Consider the following 16,918-nt stretch of genomic DNA (forward strand, 5'->3'; position numbering starts at 1 on the left):
AAACCATTATTAATTGCAGAGGCAGTTTTTGAAGTAATATTAAAAAAAATAAAAATCTAAACGCAGTAATAATAAAACATTAAATTTCAGTGTTGTTAACTGAGGCATAATGCTTTGTACAGAATTTTGTCTGACTTTTTTTCGTTTTACATTTTTAATGAACACAAAATGCTTTGCCTTAACTTTTCATATCAAGAGACTATGCATAGGAAACATTCGAAATAATTTGTTCCAGGCTCATAAAACCTTCATTAACTGCACTAGCAGTTATTGAAGTAATATTTTCACAAAAAAACAAAAACAAAAAAAAAACACTTAAAGAGTCATTCAGTTGTAATGTATTTGACACAAAAGTTAAATAAAACTTATGCCTCAGTAAAAGTTTGAGAACAAAGTGTCCCCAAAGATGAAATGTAAATGTATAGTAAGTTCAATACAACTGAACTGTACTAAACAATTGTACTGTAGTGGTTTAAAAAACAAAACAAACAAACAAAAACAAGTTTTATTATTATTATTTTTATTTTTTCTTTGAAGAAACTTTGAGCAAGTTTGGGTCGAAACCATCATATCACCTTTTTTCCTTATTTGGACATGTGAAATTCGCAACGCAATTGGAAGAACAGTTGTGACATAAATTTGGGTCGACAGCAGATGGCGATATTACCAAACATGGCGACCCCCTGAGCTGGATGAAAATTGATGAATTCCTCTTGTTCAATTGTTATTCCACGAATGCAATATCCATCAAAATACCACATACAACGTATTCTTGCAAAAAGAAATTTGGGGGCTTTATTTCCCCTTTAAGCGACTCTAATGTTATGCACAGTTTGAACATTTCGTTCAGTCATTATTTTACATACCACTAGAGGGAGCCCGTAACACACTTTGAGAAACAGTGGGATTAGGCTAGGCTACATTATTTTGGATACAATACTATCTAATCTGCATTTACGCTGTTATTTCAAATGAGTGGATAATACTGAGAAGCTCGTTTCTGTTCTATAAAAGTAAGTCAATCTGTAAGCGTTGTAATGTTGCTGTAAATGATGCCACATTGTGCGTGCTCTCCTGACAGTTCTCTCTCACTGGTGCTAGCTTCTTGGTTCCGCTGAGAATATACAACCTTGAATGTGAAATGTGTTTACATTTTAAGTATGTTACAAATTATGCGTTAAGACCAACTTTGCGTGACTTGGCAGGCGTCTTAACCTTGCTCACATGTTGCTCGGGTCAAACGTATTTCAGGGGTTTGCTCTCTCAATTTGACTTTCTCAATCTGACAGGGATCCAGATGTGAACCCAGCCCAGAGCGGTAAAACTATGTGTGTGTGTGTGTGTGCGCACACATGTTCCTGCATGAATGAGGATGGATAGTGTGGGAACTCTGCCAATGTGTCTTGTTATTGTGTCTGCTCGTTGTCATCAAAACTCTGTGGAATTCAAATTACATTAAAATGTCACATATTTGGATCATATCTTATTTGGTTTATCAATCTTTTTTTTGGGATCATTTCATCTGTCCGTGGACACAAAAGTTCGTGTCTGAAATTGGATTATCTCAAAGTCAAGAACATTATCATCATTAGATTATTTTGGCTAATCTGACAAAAGGTTCTGAAATATCTCCAGAAGATTGTAGGTATGTTTTTCCTAGTGTGCGGAAATAAATGATCTAATCATAAAACTGGGTTGGACCAACATCAAAGTGTTCCCTTTTCTTTTATACATCACTGCAAATTACAAATCATACATCTTATTCCTTATGTACATACAGTACCTATGGATGTATGCATGTATTTACTTATACCTAAAACGTACAAATGGTGCTCAAAGACACAGAACACGGAACTGTAGTTTATGACAAATAAAATGACCAAATATATTTTGTTTCATGCATTGATGTTCCTCATTCCATCGTTATCATCCTTCATCAGCTTCAAACTAGTTTCAGTTGAAAATGTCTATGCACTACCATTCACACATTTTCTTGTTACTGAATGAGAAAGCGTGTCCAACTCATAATGTATGCTGAAAAGAAAACACAAATGGCTGCCTATTCTGTTGTCAGAAACTTAATATCACCAATTTTACTGTTCTCCAATGAGAAAAAAAAGCATATTGTCCTGAGCCTGTCCCGTCCTGAGTCTTAACCATGACGAGTGTGGGCGGAACAAAGGCTAAGCGACGAGCCAAAGGTCGAGTCCAGAGATAAAAAGAGAGGCCAGATAAAGACAAACATTTTCACTCGTAGAGGCAGAACCTCATCACTAAGTGGCCAAAATACAATTAGCAATTACTGCGCATATCCATGCATGTGGCGCATGCAGCAGACGCATCACCAAACATACATTTCCCCTCCCGCACGTTGACAATTTTGCCAAACCTTTGCCGGTTGGCCTGTTAACGAAACGTAATCTGTGCTAAAACTGCAGCTCTGCTTACCCTTTTGGGTTCCACATGATACGGTACAGATTCCGGCAATTATTTGGAAATAGCAGCTCTTCACCAAGCCGAGCTGCCAATTTAAAACAAATTTGACCTCGCATGTATGAAAACTGGTTCTCCAGTCCTGGGCGAGGTCATGTAGGTAATCACACTTGGGTAGTGATGACCAGGGTCACTTAGTAATTTAGTCAGCTTTATAATACAAAAGGGTCCGGTATCACCTTTTACATGCTCCACATTTGACTGAAAATACATCTAAAGTTAGTAATTCGGACTCTACGATGTAGTTTTATGAGCACTTGTACGTGGCCAGCTTGCTTCATCTTATCTACTCTGTCAGCATGTGTGTGCTTGTGTTGCTTTGAATATATCAGAAAATAAGAGAACACACGCAGGGAACCTTTATAAAGAAATATAATATTTAATAATAAAATAACAATAACTGAGTAGTGATTTAAAAGTTTGTGGCGCAAGTCAAACTACTTTGCTGTTTTCTCATCTGTAGTTTCATCTGAAGACAGGATGTTATAACATGTTGGCCTGTAGTTTTCCCTGACATGTACCATTTGGACAAAAGTATTGGGTCACTTGCAGAGATGTTCTAAAACTTTGTCTTTGTGGACCAGAAAATGTCTTTTGTTAGAAGTTTTTCTGTCCCTGACTGCAATTCAGCACCAGTTTGAGCAGCTTCATGCGTAGTGCAGCTTACGCGATCCATGGGATGTTTCTCAAAACAGGATGTGTTCTTTACAAACCACGCAGCCACTATTAATGAGAAACACCAAACTGCTAGCCAGGCAGGTAAACTCTGTCCAGATGGCTGCGCTGGAACTCAGCATCGACAAAAGCTCAGTTCAACGGATACTTGGAAGAGTGTTAAAGCTTCAGTTGTACCCACTTCATGTTTTTCAAAGGCTTCAAGCGGAAGATGATGATGCTCAGCAACCTGAAGCTGGGAACGGTAAAACTTTGTCATGTTCCAAAGCATCCGCCGAATTGCGTTTTTGTCGATGCTGAGTCCCTGGGCTGCCTTCCTGATAGACTTTACCTGGCTTTGCGTGAACGCCTGCTCTAGCAGTTCAATGCTTTCATCAGTGTCGGTAGCGGCAGGCCTCGTGCCGCGCTTGGTTTGTCAATAACAGAACCTGTTTCAAGAAACTTGGCATGGGCGGAGTAAATTGTTGGAGCACTGCTACGGCCATGAAGCGTCTCGAACTGGCACTAAAACTGCAGTCAGGGACAGGAGAACGTTTTGTCAGGCGGCCATTTTGCAACGCTGCTCCAATGCCGATTGTCGGCCCAAAGGCAAAGGAATGACATGGTTACACAAAATGCAAAACCTGAAGCTGTCAGATGCTGATGGCAGCCTTGAGAAGAGTGTTGTGTAGCTGTTGATGAGTTTACATGTCCGTTAACATATCTGGTAACTTAATTCATACACATAGTGAGTGGTCTGTGTCAGTCCGCCCTCCTCTCCCCGTCCCTGCATTTCATGGGGATGAAGTGCGACGCGACGTGCTCCCTCCTCGTCTTCTTCCCTCGCACGGGCCGTCCCTTCTGAGACAGCGCTATGAACATTTCTTTGCCATTTTTAGTCCACTTTGCCGAGGAGTAAGCGTTGAAGTAGTTTTCTAGGAAAACCTCCTTGAAGTTGCAGTTTTCGTTGTAGGCCCTCTGCACAGGGTCACAAGAAGGGATAACTTCAGTTTAGCCACGTGCTGCTGGGATAAACAGATATATGGTTTGACATTGACATTTACCTTCCCTTGCAGCTGTCCAGCTTTGTTCATGGAGATGTAATGCTGACTCTTAATGCCTTTGATAGCCAGTATGCCCCCCTCAGCCACTGTCCTGAGCTCTAGGATGCCTATCCGACAAAATGTGGAGACATAGAACAGAACAGGTAAGATGCTGCACTCCAGAATCCATTCCTCCCTCATCATTTGTCTTCATTAACAGAACGAGACGGAAGTTCCTGTGGTTAATGAGAACATGGCGTCTCTGGCTTCATTCAGACTCGTTCGTTGACCTGCTTGGCCCCTGCACAAGCCACAATTGATATGCCATAGCACATATGGGAGACAGATTAAGGCTCATTCCCCCAGGGATTGAGAAAACGGCCTCCTTGCGTGAGATTTGCACGCTATTGTCAAAGCCTGCTTTTCAAAACGACGAGAGTATGTACATGCATTACCACTGTGGTTTGTGTTTCATGGAAACGACAAGTGATTCATGTCATTGTATTTTTATGCAATGTACCCAGGGGCATTGTTGACAGCAGAAGCAACATGTTCCATCAATGTTTGTGAAGCGTTAAAGCTTAACATAATAGACTTGATGGTGTGGCGGAATAACAACAGTCTACAGCTTTGATAGCTTCGGAATATTTGCAGTGGATGTTATTCCATATTTCTTAACAGTGTTATGGAAGTATTCAAATCCGTATATATAAAAAAAAAATGGCCTTTGTAATGATCAGTTTCGACTGGTACTGTCAGAGGGAATTCATGTAACAATGTTTATTGTTGTGGTAGTTTATAATGCATGCTGAAGAGCTGCACTTCTCCTGTTGTACTCGAGCCATCCATTTTCTTTAACGCAGCACTTCTCAAACTCTTCACACCAAGTACTACCTTAAAAAATACCGAGCTCTCTTAGTACATAACGACCAACATTAAAACACTGTTATGTGGTCAACGTTCATCTGAAAAAAGGCTGAAGGTTTGTTCCTAAAAATAATATTTAATATTTGTGTTAGCCACTACAACACTATGCAGAGTTTGAACCTTAACACTGCACTTAAATATAGGGAGTTTAAAACATTTACTTCAATAATAATTCGATTAAAACGTAGGGCATATAAAAGTTAAACACAAATTTTACCAAACGCAAACATTTCTAAAACAAAAGCAAATCTGCTTAAAGTTAAATACAACTGAGCTGTACTTAACAAATGTAGTGTACGGAATAAAAAGAAAAAAATGAAGCCACTGAAACATTCTGCACAGTTTATAATCATTTAATTTAGTGATTCTTTCACATACCACCAGAGGGAGCTTGTGTACGACTTGTATTACTCGTACCACACTTTGAGAATCACTTCTTTTGTGCTTATTGTCTTTACGTTTGGAGGTGAGCTGGAACCTATCCAAGCTGACTTTGGACGATTTTTAGTGACGGGAAGGGGCAAAATATTCGGAACATTCGCAATTGGATGCAGTGAAAATCAATTGCCAATACCAAAGCAGTTTGAATGGAGCTACTGCAATCGGAGTGCACTTTTTATCTACACCATCACGGTGCCCAAAGCGCTTTACAGAAGCTCACGTTCACTAGCACGTTTTTACACCAATGGGCAGATGCTATGCAAGGCACTGCCAGACCCACTGGGAGTAATTCAAAGTTCAATGTCTTGCCCAAGGACACGGGATTCGAACTGCCGACCGTTTGGTCACTGCACAACCCACTTTACCAATTGAGCCACATCCACTATAGTACTGGAAGTTACGAGATGTTGCAGGTGTCCCTAATTCTCCCCAGAAAGAGAAGAGGAAAACACAGAGCCTAGAACTGAATGTGGGGACTTTGAATGTTGGGACTATGACAGGAAAATCTCGGGAGTTGGTTGACATGATGATTAGGAGAAAGGTTGCTATATTGTGTGTCCAGGAGACCAGGTGGAAAGGCAGTAAGGCTAGAAGTTTAGGGGCAGGGTTGAAATTATTTTACCATGGTGGAGATGGGAAGAGATATGGAGTCGGGGTTATTTTAAAAGAAGAGTTGGCCAAGAATGTCTTGGAGGTGAAAAGAGTATCAGATCGAGTGATGAGGCTGAAACTTGAAATTGAGGGTGTTATGTATAATGTGATTAGTGGCTATGCCCCACAGGTGTGATGTGACCTAGAGGTGAAAGAGAAATTCTGGAAGGAGCGAGACAAAGTAGTTCTGAGCATCCCAGACAGAGAGAGAGTCGTAATTGGTGCAGATTGTAATGGACATGTTGGTGAAGGAAATAGGGGTGATGAAGAAGTGATGGGTAAGTACGACATCCAGGAAAGGAACTTGGAGGGACAGATGGTGGTAGACTTTGCAAAAAGGATGCAAATGGCTTGAGTGAACACTTTTTTCCAGAAGAGGCAGGAGCATAGGGTGACCTACAAGAGCGGAGGTAGAAGCACGCAGGTGGATTACATCTTGTGCAGATGATGTCATCTGAAGGAGGTTACCGACTGTAAGGTAGTGGTAGGGGAGAGTGTGGCTAGACACCATAGGCTGGTGGTGTGTAAGATGACTCTGGTGGTGGGGAGGAAGATTAGGAAGACAAAGCCAGAGAAAAGAACCATGTGATGGAAGCTGAGACAGGATGAGTGTTGTGCAGCTTTTTGGGAAGAGGTGAGACAGGCTCGCGGTGGACAGGAGGAGCTTCCAGAAGATTGGACCACGGCAGCCAAGGTGATCAGAGAGGCAGGCAGGCAGCAGAGTACTTGGTGCAGGAAAGGAGAGAAGGAGAATTGGTGGTGGAACCTCCCAGTACAGGAAATCATACAAGGAAAAAGGTTAGCTAAGAAGAAGTGGGACACCGAGAGGACCGAGGAGAGGCGAAAGGAATACATGGAGATGCGACACAGGGCAAAGGTAGAGGTGGCAAAGGCCAAACAAGAGGCATATGATGACATGTATGGCAGGTTGGACACTAAAGAAGGAGAAAAAGATCTCTACAGGTTGGACAGACAGAGGGATAGAGATGGGAAGGATGTGCAGCAAGTTAGGGTGATTAAGGATAGAGATGGAAATATTTTGACTGGTGCCAGTAGTGTGCTAGATAGATGGAAAGAATTCTTTGAGGACTTGATGAATGAGGAAAATGAGAGAGAAGGCAGAGTAGAAGAGGCAAGTGTGGTGGACCAGGAAGTGGCAATGATTAGAAAAGTTAGAAAGGCATTAAAGAAGATGAAAAATGGAAAGGCAGTTGGTCCTGATGACATTCCTGTGGAGGTATGGAACCTTCTAGGAGAGGTGGCTGTGGAGTTTTTGACCAGCTTGTTCAATAGAATTCTAGCGCATGAGAAGATGTCTGAGGAATGGAGGAAAAGTGTCCTGGTGCCCATTTTTAAGAACAAGGGTTATGTGCAGAGCTGTGGGAACTATAGAGGAATCAAGTGGATGAGCCACACAATGAAGTTATGGGAAAGAGTAGTGGAGGCTAGACTCAGGACAGAAGTGAGTATTTGCGAGCAACAGTATGGTTTCATGCCTACAAAGAGTACCACAGATGCATTATTTGCCTTGAGGATGTTGATGGAAAAGTACAGAGAAGGTCAGAAGGAGCTATATTGTGTCTTTGTAGATCTTGAGAAAGCCTATGACAGAGTACCCAGAGAGGAACTGTGGTACTGCATGCGGAAGTCTGGAGTGGCCGAGAAGTATGTTAGAATAATCCAGGACATGTACGAAGGCAGCAGAACAGTGGTGAGGTGTGCTGTAGGTGTGACAGACGAATTTAAGGTGGAGGTGGGACTGCATCAGGAATCAGCCCTGAGCCCCTTCCTGTTTGCAGTAGTGATGGAAAGGCTGACAGATGACGTTAGACTGGAATCCCTGTGGACCATGATGTTTGCAGATGACATTGTGATCTGCAGTGAAAGCAGGGTGCAGGTGGAGGAACAGTTAGAAAGGTGGAGGCATGCACTTAAAAGCAGAGGAATGAAGATTAGCCGAAGTAAGACAGAATATATGTGCACGAATGAGAGGGGTGGTGGGGGAAGAGTGAGGCAACAGGGAGAAGAGATAGCAAAGGGTAGAGGACTTTAAATACTTTGGGTCAACAATCCAGCGCAATGGTGAGTGTGGTCAGGAAGTGAAGAAACGGGTCCAAGCAGGTTGGAACGGGTGGAGGAAGGCGTCAGGTGTGTTATGTGACAGAAGAGTCTCTGCTAGGATGAAGGGCAAAGTTTAGAAGACAGTGGTGAGGCCAGCCATGATGGACGGATTAGAGACAGTGGCACTGAAGAGACAACAGGAAGCCGAGCTGGAGGTGGCGGAAATGAAGATGTTGAGGTTCGCTCTCGGAGTGACCAGGTCGGATAAAATTAGAAATGAGCTCATCAGAGGGAGAGCCGAGGTTCGATGTTTTGGAGACAAAGTTAGGGAGAGCAGACTTGGATGGTTTGGACACGTTCAGAGGAGAAATAGTGAGTATATTGGTAGAAGGATGATGAGGATGGAGCTGCCAGGCGAGAGAGCGAGAGGAAGACCAAAGAGAAGGTTGATGGATGTCGTGAGGGAAGACATGAGGGCACTTGGTGTTGGAGAGGAGGATGCAGGAGATAGGCTGACATGGAAAAGGATGCCGCGCTGTGGCGACCCCTAAAGGGACAAGCCCAAAGGAAAAGAAGAAGATAATAACATAAACTGCGTGACAGCAATACATCATGCAGATTAACAGCAAGCAATTTTTTTTCAACATTTCAGTTATGTGAAAATAAATCGTACAAACTCTTGCAGCTGATATTTGGAGGAAAGGGGGAAGACCGCTGTTCGAGTTGCTTGCCAGACTGACATTGAGCATGCAGTGTTGATCTCACTTGCTAGATCACAAACAGATGACAGTCTCCCAATCTTGGAATGTTGTTTATGCTCGGTGCTGTTGGAGTTATTATTACGGCCCCTTTAGTGCGCGCTAAGCTGACATTAAAACATGACGTCGGCAATCCCAAAGTTCTACATCTCTATTTGTAGACCTTTTCCACATTTTTACTTTGGAATTATTCTTCATTTATGAGTGCACACTACCCGTGACCCTAACGAGGACAAGCCGATAGCTGCTGCTAGTTTATTTGTTCTGTCAGAAAGCATAAAGTCATGCTCTTATAACATAAAAGTGCTGTTTCAACATTTTAGAGTTGTTTGCTCTGCTGTACAAAGCTGGTACACTGGAAACATTTTGCTGCATGTACTGTAGACACAATCGTCATTCATTTAAAGGAATAGTCAGCTGCTCTGTAGATAAATGTTCAATTCAATATTTAAAATTCTACACGGTCTTTATTCATTGATATTGTTTTTTTTTTTTTTAAATCCTGAAACAACACAATATTCCTTGCCAACATTGGTCTGTATTTCATTGTGGCCTTAAAATATGTATAATTTAATTGTACCTGATACCAGGTTGGTTTTGCATTCTTCTATTTATCCCACAAAGTATAAAACACATAATAGTCACGGTGATGTTTCATTTGTCCTGCTGTGGTTTACTTTTTTCTTAATCAACCTGGCAGCAGATTGTCTGTTTTTTTTTTTTTAAATTGCAATCACGATCATATTTGCTGTAACCTCACATTAAGCACTGCCCGTGGAGCTTCACTTTAATGTTCATGTGCTGACAATTACCGTTTACTGGTTTGTTGAAAGTAAAACCAGCTGCTATCTTATTTGTTCCACCACTTTGTTTTTGGGCATAAGTTTGCAGAGTAAGAACCAAATTGCCCTGGAAACGGACATGACAGCGTGTGTACTATATTAAACATATATATAGTGAGGATAAGCGGTACAGAAAATGGATGAACGGATGGATGGATATCCTCTCATTATTCTGGCATTTAAACCTAATTGACCTAAAACAGGGAAAGTTGAATCTGATTTCATGTTAGACAGTGAGGAGAAAAAGTGTCTTTTTTTTTTAATAGTGTACGTAAACATCTGGTTTCAACTGTATATATTTTTTATATGTACAACACCAATTCCAATGAAGTTGGGACGTTGTGTTAAACATAAATAAAAACAGAATACAATGACTGAGCAATTCAGGGAAGCTCCTTTTCTACCCAATCCTGACACCCCCCTGTTCCCAATGTGTCTGTTCACCTGTGGGATGTTCCAGATGAGCATTCCTCAACTTTTTTGCTACCTGTCCCAGCTTTTTTGGAACGCGTTACAGCCAGAAAATTCCAAGTTCATGATTATTTGCTAAAAACAATCAAGTTTATCAGTTTGAACATGAAATATCTTGTCCTTGTAGTGTATTCAATTAAATATAGGTTGAACATGATTTGCAAATCATTGTATTCTGTTTGTATTTCTGTTTAACACAACGTCACAACTTCATTGGAATTGGGGTTGTATATTTGTTGTTGTTTTTCCAGATAGGCCGACAACACTGCCAGAAAGCTAACTTGGCACTCAGATAACAACTCAGGTGCGCGTCGAAATGTCAAAAAGTTGTCACAGGCATGCTGCTAGTCTGGAATGAAGGAGTCAAAAACAGTACCACTCTCAGTTTTACATTGTGCTTTCATTTTTTTTCTTATTGTTTTTTATGAAACAATGCCTTGACTATAGTTTCGAATGATACCGAAAAGTGTACACTGCTGGTCGAATGTGTCTCTGTTTGCCGTTTGCGTGCAACTGTCAGCCACAAAAAGATGCATCAATGCGCCTGTTTTAATTTGCCAACCATTGCACAAACATCTTCCCCTTTCTCGTCTAGGTCTTTTGCTGTCATACCAACATTCCAGCCACTGTCAGATAGGAGGAAATGATAACTTCTTAAAACATCCTCAGTGTGAGTACCCAGTAGCCCCTAAAATATGATATTCAGAAGACTTCACTTGACAGTAACCAGACAATTTTGGACCTTGTTTTTTACTATTTCTGTTTTGTAACCACCCCAAGTAGTGCTGACTGACATGATTTTGGTAATACTACTGAAAAATGTGTCGTGTCAAAATCGTCAGGAGGTTATTTTTAGTTCAGTTTTGGTGCCTGTTATTTATTCCGTCGCAGTAAGCTCGAGGGAGAGTAAATCAGGCAGAACAAATGTGCCAGTGTGTGAGTGTGAGGTCACACACACTTGTCAACCAGACCTTCAGTTTACTTCCTGACAGACTTGTTAACGGTTTGATAGGCTCCAGCAACCACCACCTGCTTTGTTTTACTGCGCTCACTCGAGCTATACTTGCACATGACACAAATGCAGAGAACCGTTTTTCATCAACTGCTGCCATCTTGACAGTCCAAATGCTCGTCACTAACTTATTATTTATTAATAATTATGACTCCCCATGTGGCAGAGATAAACAGCGCTGACTCTCTAACGTTCGTCTTAACACGTTTATCGTAATTTCTCGTGTATAATGCGCACCCGTGTATCATACGCATCCCCCAAAACCCTTCTACCTATGTATAAAGCATTTTTACGATGCATGATTTTGCTTCTACCCATATGATCAAAACATGAAGTATAATCTGTATTTTAGCTTTTTTGCCAAATAATTATTCTGAAGTTAAGCACTTTGAACATGTAATACTTTTTTTTTTTTTATTTACTTGCTCTTATTTTGAAATTCACAGCCCTACTTTTATTTAGTAAATTAGAAAATACAGTTCTGCACATATGTTTGATTACCCAGGCCGAATTTGTAAGACGGGTACAATCCCCCCCCTCCCAAAAAATATATATTGTAAAGCTAATTATTATTAGAGAAGCCCAGTGAGTTGGCTTAATCTAAAAACTCAATTGAGTTCAGTTAGGACTTACTGCGGTTCAAATTGCTAAAATGTCAAGAGCTCACGAAAACTCCTTAGTCTGCATTAAAGCACATCATAATGCTCAATGATGGGTGGTCTAATAATTTTTTGAAGCACTGCACATGTCCACACACGATGTGTTTTTTTTCTTTTTTTTTTTCAACAAAATTGACAAATGAAGACAGCCAATCAGAAGCCTGTGAAAGCCACAGCAACCAACTTGGTCACACATTCAGACACCACTGTGATATACTGAGAGAATATACTGTATATACATTTACACTTGTATATATTGTAAGGATTCAGTATCTAAACCTTTTGTAAGGAGTTTCGGAGACAACATTTTCACGAATCCTTCGCAAAATTAAGTGGGCACACAAAATGTCAATAGACAGAAAAAATACCGGTACCTGTCCTCTTGTGGTCTCGGCCCAAGTTAGAATATTTTGTCTTTCTGCTGCTATTAAACATAAATTGATTAAAGGCTTATGATGAAAATATGTTTCTCAATTCACATTCGCATTAGTTTACATACTGTATATGCAGATGCTCAGATAGTGGGTCCTTAGTATTTGAGTGACAGTCATCCTTACTGTAACAGTTGGTTGGGTCTTGCGTCCCATTGATGTTGCCTTCATCATCAATGGTCAGGAACCACTGGGTGCGGCTGAACAGCTGTCGGATCCGCACATCTCCTCCCTCCATGTAGTCGTAATTCCTAGTGTGACGCTCGTGTCTCGAACAGTTCACGATGGCAGCGAGTTGCGCCGGAGTGCAGTCACTGTAGACCACACACGCGCTGCTGAATAGGAAGACGGCATGCAGGTAGAGTCCCGAGAACAGATTTGGAAGGTTCCATGTCAGCATCCATTTGCGCATTATAATGCAATGCAGTGGGGATCGATGAACAACATACTGAAACGGGAGACGAGATCTGCGCGCTATCCCTCAGCCCGAGTGCACCCCCCCCCCCCTGAACTCTGCCACTCCAGTGGCGACCTCAGGGTCTGTGTTCTTGCGGCAGGGAGTCCTCGCGGGACATAGAGTCAGGCTGCTTGTGGACGAAACGCTTCCCGAAGCTGGAGAGTACTTTGAAGAAGGAGATGGGATGCAGCGTCTTATGTCTATCTTCAGTCTTCTGTGACACAACAGATTGTATTCTCCATCCCGAGATGACAGTCTGTCGAAGGACATCACAACACATCAGGAAATGTTACGGAAGCCGAAGAATTCCACAAAAAACGTTGTCACATATAGTGTGCTGAAGTGGCACAGTTTGTAGTAAATACGCAATTTTTATGTGTAATTTGATAGGCATGTGCTTGCGTGTGGGACGTTATGTCACTGCTGGTCTGTAGTTGGCAGTCTACCATGCATCGTCTCAAATATGTGATTTCAAAGCCACAAAGAAAAATCAAAATGAATGACTTACATGTGATGGAAGGACTTGCCAGAGTTGTGGGATAAATAGAGCGCTTGTGTCAGCTCCAGTGGATGCCTGCCTGCTTCTGGCAGGGAGACTGTGCGTGTGCATCCTCCACTGCCGCCGAGATGAATGCCTCCCGCTGACATCACTTCAGAGCAATTAGATCCCAACCAGTCAGCTGTCGCCGGTCGTGATGCCGTGGAGAAAGCCCTTCCGCTTGTCTCTCGCTGTCTCTCACACTCCAGACGTGAGAGGGAGCTATAAACTAAATAGCAGCCTCTCCTGGATGTGTGTTTGCAGACTCACTTCCAACGCTTTGTTACAAATGTCACAGGGACGTGTATTTATGCTGTACGTGTAATTGTTTTCAATATTTGCCATATGATTACACTTTTGGGAATGTCACGAATCGTGCTTTTTTTTTTTAAAAATTATTATTAGAGGATCCAAATCCATGGAAATGATTTACCAACTGACGTAAAAGTGCTTCAAAGATGAGCTCTGCCGTCCTTTCTTATTGTGTGTCGTTATGGCTGGCAGGTATCCATTCGAGGATGAGAAAACTGAAGGCGTAAGTGCTCAGTAATCGTCTGAGTGTCAGGGGTCGTGCATGCCTTGGTTTTTCGTGTTTGCAATTTATTGCCTTACATACCTGACATTGCCTTGGAAGTAGGTATACTTCAAAAAGTTTATATGGGCCCTGAATGACGTGCTGCCCTGGAGAGGTCAGGGCTGCAGGCCTGAGAGAGTTGGACTTCTGGCTGCAGCGGGTCTCCTCATCTCTTAACAAGTGGTCGTAAAGATCACCCCGGCCTGTTCGTCTGCCCCAATTTGCTCACACTTGGCAAATTGCGTACTTGGACATTTCAATTCATAGACTTGAAACTCATTCACAATGAGAAATGTGCAAAAAAAAAAATAAAAAATTCAGATCTTTTGACAAGATGTTTTATCAGTCAGATTCGGAAGAAGTTCCTGGGAAGGTTTGCACCTCGCTGCATAGATCATTTTACACTTGAGACTATGGGCGTCCTGGGATGCACATGTCACCCAAACAATGACTCCTTGCAACTTAACATCACACAATACAAATACAGTAATCCTCCGCTATATCACGATTCTTGCTCCACGGTCCCGCTATATTGCAGATTTTTTATTACAGTTGTTACTCTATTTTTTTACTGATTGTACAATATCTTTGTCTTATCCATTGCATCTAATATATGTGTTTAGGCCTGTCACCATAGCAATTTTTTGAGGACGATATATTTTCACAAAAACGATCACGACAAAAGATAGTATCGTTGCGATTTTTTTTATGCCACGTATATAAGGATATTAGAGCATAATAATGCAGGCATATCCTTTTTAAGAACAACTCACTTTCAATTCTAATTCTAAGAATAATGAACATTGACATTGAAACGTATCCATCCGTCCATCCATTTTCCATACCGCTTATCCTCACGTGGGCCGCGGGCGTGCTGGAGCCGATCCCAGCTGACTCTGGGCGAGCGGCGGGGTACACCCCGAACTGGTTGCCAGCCAATGTAGAACGATGAACAAAATACCTCGGATGAAAAATGTAAATAAAAACGACTCGGGCTCTGTTCACAAAAATTCAACAAATATTAAACATTAGACGCAAAGGTATATACAGTCATTAATGTCTTAACAGGCAATGTACTGCCAATCAAGTTTCCCCTTTGTTAAGAAAACGTGCCAAGTAGCAACATTAATAATAACAAAAGTAGATCAAAGCAACCTGTTTTGATTCAAGTTTTGTACTACTTTTCAACGCACAAGGCCAATCAGATGGAGGGTCCCCACCCTTCACTATGTCTGATTGGTTTAGAGACCACTATAGGTTACATGTGAGTGCGGAAATGTTTTTCTCTCACTCAAATGACTGTATGCACCATTCCGAAATCAGGACGCATACATGACCAAATTAGTCTCACTCCCAAAATGTCAGATCTGGACTATGGTTTACTTGTATATGGTGGCGCCAAACACACGGCTCTCCATTTATTAGTCGACAGGGAATCTGGAAAATATTTATTTTGACCTCGACTTTAACATTCTTAGCATTATTGAGCTAACATTAAAGGGAGAGTAAATACTGTCATGCGACCACAAAACGTCTGGGTGTGCCCGCGAGGCTCCGGTGTGTGCACATCAATGGTTGAACAAGACAACCTCTGATTGGCTATTCTTGTCACATTCTGCCCAGTTGTAAAATAATAATTACAAAATGTAATTAGAGGCATATGATAGCGCCAGAGAGGGATGGATTTTTTCAAAAAGATCATCCATCCATTTTCTGTACTGCTTCTCCTCACTAAGGTCACGGGCATGCTGGAGCCTATCCCAGCTATCTTTGGGCGAGAGGCGGGGTACACCCTGAACTGGTCGCCAGCCAATCGCAGGGCACATAGAGACAGAAAACCACTCGCACCCACATTCACGCCTGCGGGCAATTTGGAGTCTTCAATCAACCTTTTTAAAAGATCATGTAAATCATATTCTATCTATTGTCAGAGTGATAACATGATCTTTTCAATCATCTACCATTGCCTTCATAGATTAAAACAAAATTGAAGAAAAATAGATCTACGAGATGAAGGACAATCAAAAGTCATTTGTACCAGGCCAGAGTACCAACGAACCCAAGCTCAAATTGCAGCAGAGCAGGCCTAATCGCTTCAAAGATGTTGGAGATTATGGATGAACTTGAGCCTCCTGATTAGAAAGGAAGCAGAACAACTCCATCAACAGTGCTCTACCCAGCAATCTTGCCCTTAAGGTAAAGAAGAACATGTTTGAGTAAACATATCAGCAATTAGGATCAAAAAGGGGAAGTTAAGCTCTGGTCTCATTAACATTAAAGCCAGATTTTGACTATTTCTCAGATGAAAAGAACCAATTTCCTTTGGAGGCACCCAGCACTGGAGAACAGTCATAGCAATCAAGTCCTGGAATTGCTGCAGCTCTTTGGGTTAGAATTTGGATAACTTCTTTTCTCCTGATGACCATGAACATCTCGACCATCAGTGGGGCAATAGTCTCTGAACCTACAACCCCAATTCCAATGAAGTTGGGACGTTGTGTTAAACATAAATAAAAACAGAATACTGTCATGGGTGTGTGTTCCGGTTTTTGTCTTCCCCCTGTTTCACACACACGTGCTCCTGAGAGCATCTTCACCACCTGGGCCTCGTTCACCCTAATTACCCCTCGCATTTAACCTCGTGTCTCATTCCCTCTCGTCGCCAGTTCGTTGTACCTTGTCGTCGCATTCCAGCATTCCTTGTTTTCACGTCACAGACTCACAGTAAGACTTGACCCTGTTCCGATTATCGACCTCGCCTTTTTGCCTCATGTTTTTGGATACTGTTGCTTTTTTTGGATTGCCTGCCCGTGTACCGACCTATGCCCGTATATTAAACCTCTCTCTTTTTTAAACTGTCCATTTGTTTTGGAGTCGTGCATTTTTGGGTCCTATCCTCTGTTCCG

General features: G+C 41.8%; 1 protein-coding gene across 1 annotated transcript; it reads right to left on the bottom strand.

Moving 5' to 3' along the window:
* Positions 1–2,848: 2,848 nt before the first annotated feature.
* Positions 2,849–13,566, bottom strand: fgf7 (fibroblast growth factor 7). Its single transcript, XM_061751507.1, has 4 exons — positions 13,409–13,566; positions 12,570–13,156; positions 4,212–4,318; positions 2,849–4,125 (listed from the first exon to the last, which is right to left on the bottom strand). Exons 2-4 carry the CDS (start codon positions 12,853–12,855, stop codon positions 3,910–3,912), a joined length of 609 nt encoding a protein of 202 aa, XP_061607491.1. The 5' UTR covers positions 12,856–13,156; positions 13,409–13,566; the 3' UTR covers positions 2,849–3,909.
* Between the last annotated feature and the right edge of the window lie 3,352 nt (positions 13,567–16,918).

This window comes from Phyllopteryx taeniolatus, chromosome 2 (assembly GCF_024500385.1).
Source record: "Phyllopteryx taeniolatus isolate TA_2022b chromosome 2, UOR_Ptae_1.2, whole genome shotgun sequence".
NCBI lineage: Eukaryota > Metazoa > Chordata > Actinopteri > Syngnathiformes > Syngnathidae > Phyllopteryx > Phyllopteryx taeniolatus.

What these genes read in the sequence shown, in the direction of transcription:
- fgf7 (XM_061751507.1), bottom strand. Translation starts at nt 12,855, where the DNA reads ATGCGCAAATGGATGCTGACATGGAACCTTCCAAATCTGTTCTCGGGA. An exon ending in AGACCCAACCAACTGTTACA is followed by an intron (nt 4,319 to 12,569) that starts GTAAGGATGACT and finishes TTTGTCGGATAG; the next exon opens with GCATCCTAGAGCTCAGGACA. An exon ending in CTGGACAGCTGCAAGGGAAG is followed by an intron (nt 4,126 to 4,211) that starts GTAAATGTCAAT and finishes GACCCTGTGCAG; the next exon opens with AGGGCCTACAACGAAAACTG.